General features: G+C 45.1%; 1 protein-coding gene across 1 annotated transcript; it reads right to left on the reverse strand.

Annotated features, from left to right (window-relative positions):
• Positions 1-1484: 1484 nt before the first annotated feature.
• On the reverse strand, positions 1485-14257 carry LOC138667290 (uncharacterized). The gene is made up of 7 exons (XM_069755539.1): positions 14134-14257; positions 4704-4785; positions 4565-4632; positions 4409-4483; positions 3928-4135; positions 2527-2686; positions 1485-2424 (listed from the first exon to the last, which is right to left on the reverse strand). Exons 3-7 carry the CDS (start codon positions 4607-4609, stop codon positions 1875-1877), a joined length of 1038 nt encoding a protein of 345 aa, XP_069611640.1. The 5' UTR covers positions 4610-4632; positions 4704-4785; positions 14134-14257; the 3' UTR covers positions 1485-1874.
• Positions 14258-17828: the final 3571 nt, after the last annotated feature.

A 17828-nucleotide genomic window follows, 5' to 3' on the forward strand; every position in this document is an offset into this window, starting at 1 on the left:
GATCTGAGACAGGGAGTTTAACAATTTATCCCTGGGTACTTTTGCCTTAAGCTGCTCCTCCAGCTGAGTCACCCAGACCATAACCGATCTTGCCGTACAGGTGCCTGCGATTGCGGGCTAAAAGGCTCCAGATGATGCTTCCCACACCTTCTTAAGGAGCATGTCAGCCTTCCTGGCTGAAGGATCTTTAAGGAGTCCTACATCCTCCAATGGTAGCGAGCCTGTTTTCGAGGTAGAGGCTACTGCCGCATCTATTTTTGGGATCTTCATCCACTGGGATAAGGTGTCATCCTCAAAGGGGTACCTTCTTTTTGCGGCCGAAGGTAAGAACCCTTTATCCAGTTTGTCCCACTCCCGTTTGACCAGATCTTTAACGGTCTCTACTACCGGGAAAGCTTTGCGACTTCTCTGGCTCAGCCCTGCGAACATGATTTCCTGGGTTGTCTTAGGCTCTTTACTCTCAGCTACACCCATTGTCGCACGGACTGCCTTAATTAAAGCCTCCATATTATCTGTGGCAAAGCAAGGCCTTCCTTCCTCCTCTGAAGAGGATGGTGATGACCTCTCCGAGCACTTGCCCTCTTGCAATGAAGGGCTGGAATCGGATACCATTTCCATACTAATCTTCTCATGTCGTTTAGATTTAAGAGAAGATTTTATCTCTTCCCTGATTACTTCCCTCAAATCCGATACACGAAGAGGGGCCTCTTCCTCTAACGTGCGGCATATACACGTCTGACATAATAAAACATAGTATAGAAGACAATTGTATCAGCCAGGGGCTCAGATATAACACTCACCACTGCTGATGAAATTAGAGTACCGGTTTCTGAGGGGGTGAGGTGCGATGTGGCGTGCCAGGATCCTGCTGCCCGCGTGCCACATCTCCACTCTGAGATCTGCTGCTGCTCCTTTGCTGCTCTCCTTTCCGGTGTTCGGCGTCTCCTGTAGAAGACATATCGCCGCACATCCACTCACCAAGCGCTGCCTCTTTTCAAAGGTCCCGCGCTCTTCCTCCCGGCCTCCTCCGGAAGTCGTCAGCTCACTTCCGGGTCATAAGCGCCGACCTGCTCCCGCAGTGTCGCGCGCGTGTGGACGACCCAGGGCGGCGTGCCTTCCCCTGGGAACGCCACCTCAGCGTTCAGCCGCTCCTTGCCAGACGAGGGGGGAAGCTGGACACAGAACTTCCCCCGACGCTGCTTCCGGGCCCCCGACTCTGCCGTTCTCACCTGGACACCGCACAGAGGCTTGGCGGACCCGGGTAGGTGAAAACGACCTGTAGGCTCCCGCCGTCCGGACAGGAACCCAAACTGGAGGGCGAGGGGGACCGCCCCTTTTTAACCTGTAGGTTCCTGTCCGGAAGGTGGGCGGATCCCCTCTCTCGTTGTGGGTGCTGTCGTGGCGATAGGAAAGGAAAACAAAACGTAGTTTTTAAACCCAAATAAATTTTATTCAAATTTTAACTTTTTTTTCAAAACCTTTTGTAAAAATTTTTTTTCTAATAAACACTTTGTGTTTTCTCAATAAAGATTTAACATAAAAAAATTCAAAGGTCTGTAAAGTGTGGGGTGGAGATACTAGCGGAGGGGCTGGAAGGTTGGACCACGTCGATAGGTGGGGAAAGCCTACTGGGTTGAGGTGTAGTGGAAGGGGGGGGGGGGAACCAGGAGGCTGAGAAGGGGGGTGGTGTTGGGGTAGGTGGAATACTAAACGGGGAAGGAAAGCTGGACAAGGAAGAAAACATTGGGGAAGACATTGGGACTGGGTTTGGTATTGTGCCTGGGGTGGGAAAGTTGTAGTGGCTGTGTGGGGAGGTGTGGGTGTTGGAGGGGCTTCGGGCATGACCTGCACTAGAGCACCATGGCAGACGTGCATTACCCGCATCTGCAGGTCAAGAGTAAGCTTTTCATGCTCCTGAGCATGGATTGAAAAAAAAAAAAAAAAAAAAAAAAAAAAAAAAGGTTGTTTGGAGCTTGACTTGCATCTGAATGCAGCCTATCCAAGCGACTGCTGTATTCACTCATGCGTGTTTGCATCATGTTGAACTTTGCAGTCACTTGCTCTCCCAAAATTTTGAAAGAGCTTTGGAAGGCTGCATTCAGATGCAAGAACTCAGGAGCATAGCTCCTTTCCGGACCCCTCTGTCGCTGCCGCCACAAACCTAATGGTGGTCTAGAGCTGGCAGGATAAGAGGGGTGGGGTAAAGGGAACGCTAAGTCTTGACCAGCAGCTTCAAATAACGAAGGCTGCAATGATGCTCCAGAGCTGGCGGCGGCGGAAGTGGATGGGGCTGAGGTTCCGGAAGGGTCAGACGAGGGGTCAGAGGGGTGGGGTCTAACGACGTGGCCCTCGGTGACAGACTCCTGAGAGATCGCTCCAGAGGGGTCCAAGGTAGATGCAGGCACCCGATGGCTACAGACGGTGCTGTGAAATAGGGAAAAAAAAAACAATTAATATATTGATAGGAAAAAGCCCTGACAAACCAAAAAAGTTGGTGATTTATTCAATGGGCTGTTGAATAATTACGTTCTACTCAGCATGGTTTCCCAGAGGAAGGACAGGGCACGGCTGTGCTTATACCGAGTCCTTCTCCGTCCTGCTGAGCCACCCGGGGCCTGCATCTCTTGGTTAAACTCCCTCTTGAAGCGATCCCTGAGTGACCGCCACCGCTTCCTCACGCTTTCACCTGTAAAGACAAGAATGAAATTAAAAAAAAAAGTTAATTACAACACATTCCATTCAGCTGAAAACATACCGTATATACTCGAGTACAAGCCGACCCGAGTATAAGCCGACCCCCCTAATTTTGCCACAAAAAAACTGGGAAAACTTATTGACTCGAGTATAAGCCTAGGGTGGAAAATGCAGCAGCTACCGGTGAATTTCAAAAATAAAAATAGATGCTCCATACCGTTCATTATGGCCCCATAGCTCTGCCATATAGTGCTCTGCGCCGTTCATTATGGCCCCATAGCTGTGCCATATAGTGCTCTGCACCGTTCATTATTGCCCCATAGATGTACCATAGAAAGCTGTGCCATATAGTGCTCTGCACCGTTCATTATTGCCCCATAGCTGTGCCATATAGTGCTCTGCACCGTTCATTATTGCCCCATAGCTGCCATATAGTGCTCTGCACCGTACATTATTGCCCCATAGCTGCGCCATATAGTGCTCTGCACCATTCATTATTGCCCCATAGCTGTGCCATATAGTGCTCTGCACCGTTCATTATTGCCCCATAGCTGCCATATAGTGCTCTGCACCGTTCATTATTGCCCCATAGCTGTGCCATAGAAAGCTCTGCCGCTACAATAAAAAAAAAAAAAAAAAAAAAGCCATACTCACCTCTCTTGCTTGCAGCTCCCAGCGTCCGGTCCCGGCGTCTCTCTGCACTGACTGATCAGGCAGAGGGCGCCGCGCACACTATATGCGTCATCGCGCCCTCTGACCTGCACAGTCAGTGCAAGAGGATGCGAAGACAGAGCGGCGCCCAGCGTGTGGAACGTGGACAGGTGAATATTACATACTTACCTGCTCCCGGCGTCCTGCTCCCTCTGCCTGTCACACGGTCTTTGGTGCCACAGCTTCTTCCTCTATCAGCCTTCACCGGCACCGCTGATTAGAGAAATGAATATGCGGCTCCACCCCTATGGGAGGTGGAGCCGCATATTCATTTCTCTAATGAGCGGTCCCACGTGGCTGCTGAAGAGGGGAAGAGCTGCAGCACCGAAGACCGTGTGACAGGCAGAGGGAGCGCCGGGACTAGGCGAGTATGCCTCAGCACCCTCTCCCCCTCACCCGCCGACCCTGCCGCCCACCGTGACTCGAGTATAAGCCGAGAGGGGCACTTTCAGCCCAAAATTTTGGGCTGAAAATCTCGGCTTATACTCGAGTATATACGGTAACTGAAAAGTGAATACTTACGTTCTTGAGTCTGCTGCCTTGGCAGAAGGTCCTCCCACCTCGGCAAAATGTTTTGGCAGACTTCCTCCCAGAGCCGACGGGTCACATGCGCATCAGCTTGCCTGCGGTCAGCCATGTTCCACAGCGGCTCCCGCTCGCGGACCTCCTCGATGAGGCGGTCCACATCCAGTCCAACTTCATCATCTGAGTCGGGAGCACGCTGTGAAATCTGAAGAGAGCAAAAAAAAAAACATTAATGCACTGAAACAAAAAAGTACCAAGGCAAAAAAAAAAAAAAATCACTGCTGGCTGACCGCAGCGGCGATTACGACGCCGACTCTGGGAGCTGCTGGGAGGAACTTCATGTGCACCAGACTAAAAAAAATTAAGAATTATGTTGGATGTAGTCATATGTTATATGTGTACTGTGATGTATGATGAACTGTTTTGTATGTGTTGGGTGCACTGTGATGTGTGAAGCGACTGTTTCAGCACAACTTACACTCTGCGCGCCCGCTCCTGGCATTTCTCCACCCATCTCGTCTTCTTCTGGGAAGCCCTCGGCTACTTCAGCTTCCTGTGAAAACATGATTAATGCATATAGTGATGAACAGAAACTTGAACTATAACACCAAAAACTGAAAATTTTGTAACTTACCGCTATACACTGTCGCTCTGGAGGAGAGCCCTCAGAAAAGGACATTCTTGCTGTGGTCCCTGGTGGCTCTGTAAGTAAAAAGACACTTGTATTCTGCTATGCACATTGAATTGGCAGATTTGTGGTCTTCAAAACTTACATGAGGAAAGAAGCTTGCCGTGTGTGCACGGTCGTGGTGGTCCCTCGTGGCTTGCAAACAGTGGCTGTGGTCCCTGGTGGCTCTGTAAGTAAAAATACATTTATAGTTAGACCCACCCCCCAAACTAGGTAATCTGAAAGATTTAATAACCACCCTGTTCAAATTATGCGAGCAATGTTCATGCAGGCCAACACCAACAGTTTGGAGAAACAAACCCCAAAAACAAATAGACCCAAGGCACACCAGTCTGTGCTGGATTACCTACTTCAATAGAATGTGCAATATGGAAAACCTTTTCCACCCACAGCAAAAAAAAAAAAAAAAAAAAAAACACATGTAAAATTGAAAGGCCTATACACCATGTGAAAATTTATTGACCACATATGTGATTTTAAAATATCCCTTTAAAAATTACCCAAAACAAAAAATTAAACCTTTTAAAAAATTTAAATTACCTTTTTTCTTAAAAAATAAACCCTCAACCAACTCTGTTTTGCATGTGTGGCCATTTGTACATACACCAGTTTAAAATTTACCTTTTTTAAATGATACTACGGACATTTTTAAGAAATTTTTTATTAATTCTTTTTTTTTTTACCATCACAATTAGGAGCGAAAATGCTCTTTATTTTAAATACAAGTACATCAACAGGATATGTTTTCAACAATAAAGCAAAAAAAAAAAAAAATTAAAGGAAAAAAAAAAAACCAAACACACACGGAAGACACACGCTCACACACTGAAATCACATGCTGTACAGACCACAATACTTGGTAAATACATCACATTAAAAAAAAATTTGCACGTGCACTCACCCAGACGCACGCACGCATGCACATGAACAACGAACGCACACACACAAAAGCACACAGGCATAAAGCACGCACACACACACACTGAAAGCACACAGCCGTACGCAAACACACACACAAAAGCACACAGGCTATGCAAACACACACAGATGCACAAAAGCACACAGGCGGAAAAAAAAAAACACAAAGACGCATACAGACACGCACACACACACGCATGCATGCACCCACAGACGCACGCAAAAATGGCAGGACTGACACGGTCTGGATGCTGGCAGGCCTCAGGCTGGAGCTGGACGCTGGTGGTTTCACAGTGGCAGTGGACTCTGACAGGACGGTGGCAGGCCTCTCGCTGTATTCAGGTTTAGCTCTGGCTGTATTCAGTAAGTCTATACAGACACAAACACATGCACACGCACACACAGACATGCACGCAAAAATGGCAGTACTCACACTGGATGGAAGGCTGTTCTGTGATGCTGGCTTCTGGCAGCACAGCCAGGCCTTTGGTTAGGTTTTAAAAGCAGGGATGGACGCTGGCTGGCTGCACACTGGCTAGCTGGATGCTGGCAGGCTGGATGCGGTCTTCTGTGTGGCAGGAGTCTTGCTGGCACATTTGGGGTTGAAGGCCCCGGCCAGGTTTATATAGATTTGGGGGTGTCTGGCCAATTGGCTCCAAATTCCTGATTCTGAGCATGCTCAGTGTAAAAAAATATATTACAGCGCTGCATTCCGTCATACGACGTGTCACGACGGATCCGTCGCGACACGTTTTCCCGACGCAGACAAAAAACGTTACAGACGATGGGCCGCCAAATTCTGAAGCATCCGTTACACGACGTACTCGACGAGTGACAATCCATCGCGATGTGTCGCCAATACAAGTCTATGGGAAAAAAAAAAAGCATCCTGTGGGAGATTTTGCAGGATGCGTTTTTTTCACAAAACGACGCATTGTGATGTCCGCCAGAAAACGCTAGTGTGAAAGTAGCCTTAGGAGAAATGAGTCTCTCCTGTCATATATGGTACAAGCCTCAAGTGTGGCATCAAGACGATACAACAGGCACCCTCCTTCCAATGGCGTCCCACCACTATGGTGATGGCCTAGCGCTCACACCCAGTGCGTGATGCATGGCTGCTTTCTGACAGACACAGCGCCACTCCTGCCTATAGATTGTTTCTGGTATTACAGCTCCATAGAAGTGAATAGGGCTGACCTGCAGTACCGCACACAACCTGTTTACAGGGGTGGCACTGTTTTGGGTAGAAAGAAAGTCACGCTTTCCTGAAAACTAGATATTCCCCTTCACCGCCTTTGCGATTTTCTGTTTTTGGGCTTTCGTTTTTCCCCCTTTTTTCCCAGAGCCATAACCTTTTTATTTTGATTTCAATAAGTATGAAGGCTTGTGTTTTGCGGGACGAGTTGTATTTTTGTTTGACACCACTGGATTTAATGGAAAATGGGAAAACAATTCCAAGTGTGGTGAAATTGCAAAAAATAAATGCAATTCCACAATTGTTGTTTGGGGTTTTAATTTACCATATCCACAATATACAAAAACCGACCGGCCATTATGATTCCGCAGGTCAGTACGAGTACAAAGACACCACACATGTCTAGGTCCTCTTTTATTTAAGTGTTGACAAAAAATCTCGTGAAAGTCATTTTCCCAGACCCATAGCATCCCCGTTTTTCGGGATTCGGGGCTGTGTGAGGGCTTATTTTTATTGATACCACTTTTGGGTAGATAAGATGTTTTGATCTCCTCTTACTGCATTTTATCGCAATTTTGATATAGTAAAAAAAAAAATGTAATTCTGGCATTTCGATTTTTTTCTGTTACACCATTTACCGATCTGATTAATAATTTTATATTTTGATCGGACATTTCTAAACACAGCGATACCAAATATGTGTATTTTAATTTTTTTTTAATTCTTTCATTTTCAGTGGGGCAAAAGGGGAAGGGGGTTGAAATTTTGTGTCGCCACTCGCCTGTGCACATAGCTACGTGTAGCAGAAATGCCATCTGCAATGAATGCCGGCCACAAACCGGCATTCATAGGAGATTCACAATGACAGCCGTGGGGGTCTTCTGCAGACCCTCAGCTGTCATGACAACCCATCAACGCCCCACTATCATGTGACTGGGTGCATCTGCCTCTGGCCAGGACCTGTGAAGACCCCTTTAACGGTTGTTCTCGACATAGTATAGGTCATGGCTAGTCAGATCAGTGAGGGTCCAACACCAGGGACTCCGGATCTCCTACCAGTCAGCTGTTTGCGAGACCCACAAGGGCCCGGACAACACAGCGCCATACATGTGTAGTGGCTGTTCTTGGGTACTGCAGCTCAGCTCCTCTGGAAGTGAAGTATCAGGATTATATGCACATATATGGGATATTGTGACTTTGATCTCATTGCCCTTTAGTCGCTTCCTCTGCTTTTTATTGCACTTGTTCCGTGCAGTCACACCCATGGTATCGGTGCTGTGAGAGCTGCAGAACAGTCATTTTACTTTATTTTTTAACCCCTTAATGACAGCCAATATGTCTTTTAACTGACCTTAGATATAAGAGAATAGCATTCCCATACAGGTGACAATCCAGCAGCTGTCGGCTGTCCACTATAGCTGACAACTTGCTGTATCAGCCATTATCAATGTTAGCACCGTCCAAATCTGTTTAACCCTTTAGATGCTGCTGTCAATAGGGACTACATAATTATATATGGTTAACAGAGTGTGGGGGCTTCCTCTTTATCCCAATTGGTGCCCTCAGATCATGATTGTGTGGTCCTGATATTTGCGAAAGTAATTCATGACCAAATAGCGGCCTTAGAGTCTGACGGCTGTTGTAACCTGTTCAGAAGTTACCGACATAGGTGGTAATAATACACATTTTCATTTCTGTCATACCACTTTGCATTAATTCCTGTAAAGCACCTGAAGGGTTAATAAACTACCTGACGGCAGTTTTCAATATGTCTGGGGGTGCTGTTTTTAAAATGGTATCACGTTTGGGGGTTTCCCAATATATGAGACCCCTAAAGTCACTTCAAACATGGATAGTTCCCTAAAAAAAATAAATGTTGTAAATTTCCTTGAAAAAAAATGAAATATTGCTGCTACATTTTTAAACCTCCTAAAATGCTAACAAAATACAAGAACATTTTACAAATGGTGCTGATGTAAAGCCAACATGAGGGAAATGTTATTTATTAATGTTTTGCTGTGGTATGACCATCTGGATTAAAAGGGATAATCATTCAAACTTTGAAAATTGCTAATTTTTTTACATTTTTCTCAAATTTTTGATTTTTTTTTTTTTATAAATAAACACAAAACATATTGACCTAAATTTACCATTATCATAAAGTATAATGTGTCACGAAAAAAAAAAATCTCAATCACTGGGATTTGTTGAAGAATTGCAGAGTTATTGCCACAAAGTGACACTGGTCAGATTTAAAAAATTTGGCTCAGTCACTAAGGTTGTAATTTCTCCCAAAGTGCTAATACAATGATGCAGCAAAACACAGTGGAAGAGGCCCCTACTAACAATATTACCTGACCCTCAAGGCCAGATTGTGGATTATGTGTTTGCCTAGCCATCATTATTGTGCCTATTGCCATTGCACTACGGTATCTATACCTGCAGAGCTATGTCGCTCAAATTAACACAACATAAGACGTCTGGAAAGTTTTATGTCATAAAAAGTCACATCTTTTTATTTTTTTATCTACTATATAAAGCTGAATGTGTGTGTGTGAATGTGTGTATGTGTGTATGTATGTCCGGGATTGGCATCTGCACCGTCGCAGCTACAGCCACAAAATTTTGCACAGTCACACGTCTGGACCCCGAGAGCGTCATAGGCTATATTGTGAGGCGAAATTTTAACCCCGCGCGTTCCAATTCACCAAACAATTTTGCCCCCATCTACATAATGGGGAAAAAAGTGAAAGGAAAAGTGTAGGAGGCAAATTGACAGCTGCCAGATGTGAACAAGGGGGACTTAAAGAATGAGAGTGATGGCGCCAAAGAGTATATACCGTACAGCTGCTAAGGTGGGGCCTCGACATGGGATACTCACCACACACGGGGATATGAACACACACAAAATGCGCCACACACTACCACGTGCTTGAACACATATTACCCTCAGCACACATTTCACCACAAATACACCAACCTCGCCACATAAAAGTCAAAACACAAAAGTCGCCACTCAAAACTCGCCACGCGCAGAACTCGCCACATGCAAAAACTAGGCTCTTGCAAAACTCGCCACAAGTGCAAAATTCTCCTCATGAAAAACTCGCCACACGCAAAACTTGCACACGCGGAAAAATTGCCACATGCACAAAAGTTGCAACACATGCAAAAGTTGCCTCACACAACTTGCACATACTCAAAAGGCACCACACAATACTCGCAACGCGCAAAACTCGCCATGCGCAAAACTTGCTGCACACAACTTGCTACACTAACCTGTCACATGTAACTCGACACACAAAACTCATCTCACAAAAGTCGCTACATGCATGTCGCCACACGCAACTCAACACACACACACAACTTGACAAACGAAACTCGCCCTAAAACACACACAAGTCTGGTATTATCCTTCAAAAATAAAAATCTGATTAATAAGCAGACAAACTACAACAATTGCACCATATAGGAAATACGGCAGCTGTCAGTCACATGACCTGTCTATTATGTGTATGTGTGAGCTAATATATACTGCCGGGGGAGGGCTTCCTGTTGGCTGGGGATTTATCAGGCTGCCAATTTAGCTTACAAATACTGAGGTAAAAATACTGAGCAAATAACGTGTGAACGAGGTCTAATACAGGAGGAGATGACACACAGATATATACAGGAGAGATGACACACAGGTATATACTATATAGAGGAGGAGATGACATATAGGTACATATGTATATATACACAGGAGGAGATGTCATACAGGTATATACAGGAGGAGATGACATAGGTATATGCTATATATAGAAGAGGACATGCAGGTATATACTATATGCAGGAGGAGATGACATACAGGTATATACTATATATAGAAGGAGATGACATTCAGGTATATACTATATATAGGGGAGATGACACAGCAGGTATATACTATATACAGGGGAGATGACATACAGGTATATACTATATACAGGAGAGAACATACAGATGTATACTATATATAAGGGAGATGACAAACATGTATATACTGAGGTGAAAATGATAGGTGTGAGGTGAAAATGAAAAGGTGTGAGTGCAAAATGAGAGAAGTAACATAGTAACATAGTTAGTAAGGCCGAAAAAAGACATTTGTCCATCCAGTTCAGCCTATATTCCATTATAATAAATCCCCAGATCTACGTCCTTCTACAGAACCTAATAATTGTATGATACAATATTGTTCTGCTCCAGGAAGACATCCAGGCCTCTCTTGAACCCCTCGACTGAGTTCGCCATCACCACCTCCTCAGGCAAGCAATTCCAGATTCTCACTGCCCTAACAGTAAAGAATCCTCTTCTAGGTTGGTGGAAAAACCTTCTCTCCTCCAGACGCAAAGAATGCCCCCTTGTGCCCGTCACCTTCCTTGGTATAAACAGATCCTCAGCGAGATATTTGTATTGTCCCCTTATATACTTATACATGGTTATTAGATCGCCCCTCAGTCGTCTTTTTTCTAGACTAAATAATCCTAATTTCGCTAATCTATCTGGGTATTGTAGTTCTCCCATCCCCTTTATTAATTTTGTTGCCCTCCTTTATACTCTCTCTAGTTCCATTATATCCTTCCTGAGCACCGGTGCCCAAAACTAGACACAGTACTCCATGTGCGGTCTAACTAGGGATTTGTACAGAGGCAGTATAATGCTCTCATCATGTGTATCCAGACCTCTTTTAATGCACCCCATGATCCTGTTTGCCTTGGCAGCTGCTGCCTGGCACTGGCTGCTCCAGGTAAGTTTATCATTAACTAGGATCCCCAAGTCCTTCTCCCTGTCAGATTTACCCAGTGGTTTCCCATTCAGTGTGTAATGGTGATATTGATTCCTTCTTCCCATGTGTATAACCTTACATTTATTATTGTTAAACCTCATCTGCCACCTTTCAGCCCAAGTTTCCAACTTATCCAGATCCCTCTGTAGCAGAATACTATCTTCTCTTGTATTAACTGCTTTACATAGTTTTGTATCATCTGCAAATATCGATATTTTACTGTGTAAACCTTCTACCAGATCATTAATGAATATGTTGAAGAGAACAGGTCCCAATACCGACCCCTGCGGTACCCCACTGGTCACAGCAACCCAGTTAGAGACTATACCATTTATAACCACCCTCTGCTTTCTATCACTAAGCCAGTTACTTACCCATTTACACACATTTTCCCCCAGACCAAGCATTCTCATTTTGTGTACCAACCTCTTGTGCGGCACGGTATCAAACGCTTTGGAAAAAAATCGAGATATACCACGTCCAATGACTCACCGTGGTCCAGCCTATAGCTTACCTCTTCATAAAAACTGATTAGATTGGTTTGACAGGAGCGATTTCTCATAAGTGAGGAAAAATAGTGTAGTGATCAGAAAATGACAGATATGAGGTTGAAATGACAAGTGTTAGGGGGGAATGAGAGGAGTGATGGAGAAAATGAGAGATGCGAGGGGGAAAATGAAAGATGTGATTGGGAAAATGAGAGGCGTGATGGGAAAATAAGAGAAGTGAGGTGCTATAACTAACCACAGATATTTACTATGCCCAGGCAACGCCGGGCTCTTCAGCTAGTTTTATATAAATTATTAATTCTTTTTTTTTCTGAGGTAAGAGGAATGAAAACAAACAAAAATTCTGTAATTTCTTATGCTTTTTTATGACATTGATCAATCAGGGTCATTAGTGTCTTAATTGTAGACATGTTTTGTGGATTTTCTTTTTAAATAAAATTAAAGCCTATGATTGACTGCAGCAGTCAGGGGAACTGTGCATCATCAGGGAGACATGCGATACTGCACATATTACGTTATATACATAAACACACACTCACTGGCTATTTTCTTAGGGGTGCCCACTTAGTAGGGCTTCAGCCTCCTTTGGCCTTCATGTCTGCAGCAATTTGTTTTGGCATAGTAGAGTTGGCTCAGATAGTATATTGACCCATATAGGATGTAGGATATTGGCCAGATAGAATATTGGTCCAGGTAGGATATTGGCCCGAATAGGATATAGGATATTTTCCAGATAGGATATTGGTCCAGGTAGGACATTGGCCCAGATAGGGTAGTGACCCAGATAAGATATTGGTCCAGGTAAGATATTGGCTCAGATAGGGTAGTGGCCCAGATAAGATATTGTCCCAGATAGGATATTGGCCTGGATAGGGTAGTGGCCCAGATTGGATATTGGCCCGGATAGGGTAGTGGCCCAGATAAGATATTGTCCCAGATAGGATATTGGCCTGGATAGGGTAGTGGCCAAGATAGGATATTGGCCCAGAGAGGGTAGAGGCTCAGATAAGATTTTGTCCCAGATAGGATATTGGCCTGGATAGGGTAGTGACCCAGATAAGATATTGCCCCAGATAAGATATTGTCCCAGATAAGATATTGGCCTGGGTGGGGTAGATTCTGATTCGGTGCCTTCTACCTTGTTCCATAGATGATATATAGGAGTAGGATCTGCAGACTATGAAGAACAGGTAAGCAATGAGTACTCATCACCATGTTGATGGAACCAATCCAAGACTATAAAACCCTTGTAGAATACAATATGGTCGGCACTCAATGGTAGAGTAGATTCAATGAGATGCAAATACTATGGCACAAATGTATTCCAAATAATTATGTATTTACTAGTGCAGCGGAAAAAAATCTGTACAAGGATTAGGCCAACAGAAACAACAAGAAAACAAAATTGCACAAAAAGAAAGTTAAGAGAATTCATCTATATACATACACCACCACTCATAATAGAGTAAGAATTTAAAATCAAGTAAGAAAAAAAAACGTGAAATATAGTAAATCAGAATATAATGACATCAAATGTAATGAAAGAGAAAAGGGAACAAATGGGGCTGAATTTTAAGTGGGGATATGTGAGCAGCCAGTCCCACCCATCTCTCTGACTACTCGTAAACCTGTTCCTCTCCATGCCCTATTAACTCTCTCAGCAGTATAGGTGCTGGAGATTGCTTTCAGGCTTACATCACTGAGGACAACCACCTCCATGATGCATATCTCCCATTAATGATGTGTCCAGCGTCCATCTTACAATAATTTGCAAAACGTTTGTGCCATGTTATTTACACCTCATAAAACCCTTGTGGCATGGTGCCAGGTCCTACTGCCAGAAGGTAAACAGCTGCCATAATGCTTAGGTAAGCCCAAGTGGCAAAATGTCCATCTTCAGGTATCACAGGACCCACATCATTATCCCATCCCCAGCAGCTGGAAATATTGACACCCAAGAAGAAGGGGTCATCCATTCATTCTGCTTGCGCCATATAGCCACGGTATAACCGAAATCTGGATTCAGTTGACTAGGAAATATACAGTGGTGAGGTTTTCTTACTCTTTTGCCCACTGGAGTCCTCACCTTTCTGTTATCCTTAGCAATGGCGCTAGAACCGGTCATCTGATGATATGGCCAATCCATGCATAGGAATTAGGAGCTGTGTGTCCGGACAAGCATTGCATTCATCTGCACAGTGAGCGCTCCCATCCTTCTCTGACCCCTTTAGTCACTGAGATCCCCTTTCACTGGATGTATTTTCTCATTTACAACATTTTCTGTATTCTCCCTAAAAACTTAATAAGTTTTCAAACAATTGGCCCCCGGTGGTTTGGCCCTGCTGACCATGGCTTCTGTGCTTTCTCACTGATCTTTCAATATTTCCAATTCTTATGTTCATTCATACTGAATCCGATCAGTGGGAAAACTGATCACGTGTACAGTGCGTGTTTTTTTTTTTCAGATTAAGACTTTTTTTTCAGTTGGCAAAAAGGTTCTGGGTTCCATTTTGCTTGTGGAAAAGTTTCAGTAAAACTTGTATTTTATTAATTGATATCCCTGGTGTTTGTATGTATGAGTCCAGTGGGCGGTCCTACTAGTGATTGACATTCTTCCCTGTATGACTGTACCTGCAGAGATAGCTGTCAGTCACCAGTAGGACCGCCCACTGGACTCATGAATAGCACCGCCCACTGGACTTATACAAACAAACACTAGGGATTTCAATGAACAAAATATAAGTTATCCTAAATCTTTTCCCACAATCCTATTGTCAAAATCCATTTTTGGATTTGTGGCAGCTCTGGTTCCACTCACACTTAAACTTTTTTCCTTTCAAGCCCCCACCCCCCCATTCCTAGCTATCTGGTGTTACTGCAGTGCTGCTGGGTCAGCTGATGTTGCTGGTGACCACTCCCACATCCTTTAAAAGGTCACCTGGTGCATCAGCTGACCATTGGTGATACAGGTCCTTTCTGGAGACCAACCTAGCAGGAGCAGCTCTCTGGTGTCAGCCAAGTCTGGTGTTTGGAGCTCTGTTGTTGTGCTATCTGTGGTGTTGAATTTAGCTGCGGTGTGCACAATCTAAGTGCCGAGTTTTGTTACCTTGTCCCTTTGTTGTTTGTGCATTCCCTTTTGGTATTGAGTTTCCCCTCACTCTCATATTGTGGCATCCTGTTTATTTGCTTTGTGGTACAGTTTACCTTGTTCACCTCCTGGGTTGGGGGTTTAGCTCAGGGCTTAACAGGAGATAGGGACAGGTCGGTGACTTGGGCCTCCCTACCTTCAAGGGTACCCTCAAGTTAAGGAGACAGGACTCCCCCCAGCCTGAGGGGCAGTTCGTGGGCCCAGGTTCCTCATAGCCTGTTTTCCCATTACTGCCCTGTGACATTATCACCAGCCATACATTTTTTTTCTGGTGAGGCATGGCTCAAATGCAGGCCTTTGCCCAACTGCTCCAGTCTATCACCGATGAGCTTAAGGGTCTGCGTGGTGAGGTGGTGCACCAGTTGTTGAGGTTCTGGGCCTCGGCTCATGTGCAGGCTCAACCAGAACCCAAGATATCTCTTCCTGACAGGTTGTCTGGGGGGAGAGATACATTTTTGGCTTTTAAGGGGGCCTGTAAGCTATACTTCAGGCTCCGCCCTCGTTCATCAGGGTGTGGGGATTATAGTTTCCCTTCTCAAGGGTGATCCCCAATCCTGGGCTTTCTTCCTGCCGACCGATTCACCATCTTTACGATCGGTGGATGGGTTTTTCACGGCTTTGGCTCTGGTGTATGGGGTTCCTGATGGCGTCTCCCTGGTGGAATCCCAAAAGCGTAAGATCAAGCAGGGGGGTGGCCGGCTGAGGAGTACTGCTCAGAGTTCAGGAGGTGGGCCACTGACAGTGGAATGACCCTGCCCTTAGGAGCCATTTAATGCAAGGTCTGTCCCAAAGGTTGCAGGATTCTCTGGTGCAGTACGCCACCCCCAAGTCGTCGGAGGCCGCCATGCAGGTGGATGAACCTATGTAGGTGGGAGGAGTGGGTTGCCTACGGTTCGCCGTGGTATGGGGGCATGTTTTTACTGTGAGCAGACTAGCAATTTCATCAATGTCTGTCCAGTTCACGCCAAAACAACATCATCCACTCAAAAGCCGCGTACCTCTGGTCGTGTGGAGGGAGGCGACCAGGTAGTGTATATTTCCTCCATCTTCTCATCTCAGTGCACCATCCCTGCTTAAGTGGTGGTTGGAGGGGTAACAGACAATTCTGGTGCTTGTGGACAGTGGGGCAGGTGTCAGTCTGGTGGATGCTAACCAGACCCATAGCCTGAGGTGTAGGGCACTAGCATCCAGGCCATTGACTCACTCTGTCCCACTCAGCCAGGAGAAGGTGACGGAAGTCGTAGATGATATACACCTGCTTATAGGGACTCATCAAGAAGAATCCCTGTTGTGCTACGTCTTGGGGGGGGGGGGGAGGGAATGCCAACACTATTCGTTTTAGGCCTCCCTTGGTTGAAAAGACACAACCTGGTCATTTATTGGTGGTCCAGGGAATCAGTCAACTGGGATCAGTAATGTGAGGGCTGCTGCCCAGGGGCTACTGTCTCTGCTGTTTTTCTACAACCGTCCCCTTCTTCAGTGGGGGTAGCAGAGGTGCTGCCAGGGAGTAGGGGCAAGTCTCAACCCTCACCAAAGGCTAACCCTGAATGTCGGAATCATCTTAGGAGGGGTCAGGGGAGGATGATGGTTCCTTCTGAATATTGTGGGGGAGTGAATGTGGTGACACAGGGGGACACCTCTGTTGTCTGTTCCTCGAAGAATTCACCATTAGCAAACGTGTGTGGCAATAAACGTTCAGGTCTGCACCTGTGTGTGGATGAGTAACGTTCGGTGGAAGTGTGCTACGGGAGCCTGGAGTTCTCGGGTGATCGGGCAGTATTGGGTGTGGGCCATTCTCGGCCCGGGGACTTTCCAGCTGGAGTTGCCCCCAGTAATGCAGGCTCAGCATACGTTGTTCTCACTTCCATCAGTCTGCGTTTGCTATAAACCTGAGGGTCAGGTATCTGCAGAGGTGAACTCTGGTGTATCGAGGCATCCTCACCATATGTTGACTGGTTAGGTCCAGTGTTGAGGGTCCAAATGCCCCTCATTGAAAGCGGGGTACTGTTGTGATCCATTTTTGGATTTGTGACAGCTATGGTTCCACTCACCTTTAAACTTTCTTCTGTTAACCCTTTAAGCCCCGAGGGTGGTTTGCACGTTAATGACCGGGCCAATTTTTACAATTCTGACCACTGTCTCTTTATGAGGTTATAACTCTGGAAAGCTTCAACGGATCCTGGTGATTCTGACATTGTTTTCTCATGACATATTGTACTTCATGATAGTGGTAAAATTTATTTGATATTACCTGCGTTTATATGTGAAAAAAATAGAAATTTGGCAAAAATTTTGAAAATTTTGCAATTTTCCAACTTTGAAGTTTTATGCCCTTAAATCACAGAGATATGTCACACAAAATACTTAATAAGTAACATTTCCCACATGTCTACTTTACATCAGCACAATTTTGGAAACAAATTTTTTTTTGTTAGGGAGTTATAAGGGTTAAAATTGACCAGCAATTTCTCATTTTTACAACACTATTTTTTTTTAGTGACCACATCACATTTGAAGTCATTTTGAGGGGTCTATATAATAGAAAATACCCAAGTGTGACACCATTCTAAAACCTGCACCCCTCAAGGTGCTCAAAACCACATTCAAGAAGTTTATTAACCCTTCAGGTTTTT

The sequence above is a fragment of the Ranitomeya imitator genome, chromosome 2, assembly GCF_032444005.1.
Source record: "Ranitomeya imitator isolate aRanImi1 chromosome 2, aRanImi1.pri, whole genome shotgun sequence".
Lineage (NCBI taxonomy): Eukaryota > Metazoa > Chordata > Amphibia > Anura > Dendrobatidae > Ranitomeya > Ranitomeya imitator.

Bases quoted from the DNA above. Each gene is read 5' to 3' on its own strand.
- LOC138667290 (XM_069755539.1), bottom strand. From the start codon at position 4,609: ATGTCCTTTTCTGAGGGCTCTCCTCCAGAGCGACAGTGTATAGCG. The intron at 4,484-4,564 runs GTAAGTTACAAA...ATGTTTTCACAG, and splicing joins CAGAGCGACAGTGTATAGCG to GAAGCTGAAGTAGCCGAGGG. The intron at 2,687-3,927 runs GTAAGTATTCAC...TTGTCTTTACAG, and splicing joins AAGGCAGCAGACTCAAGAAC to GTGAAAGCGTGAGGAAGCGG.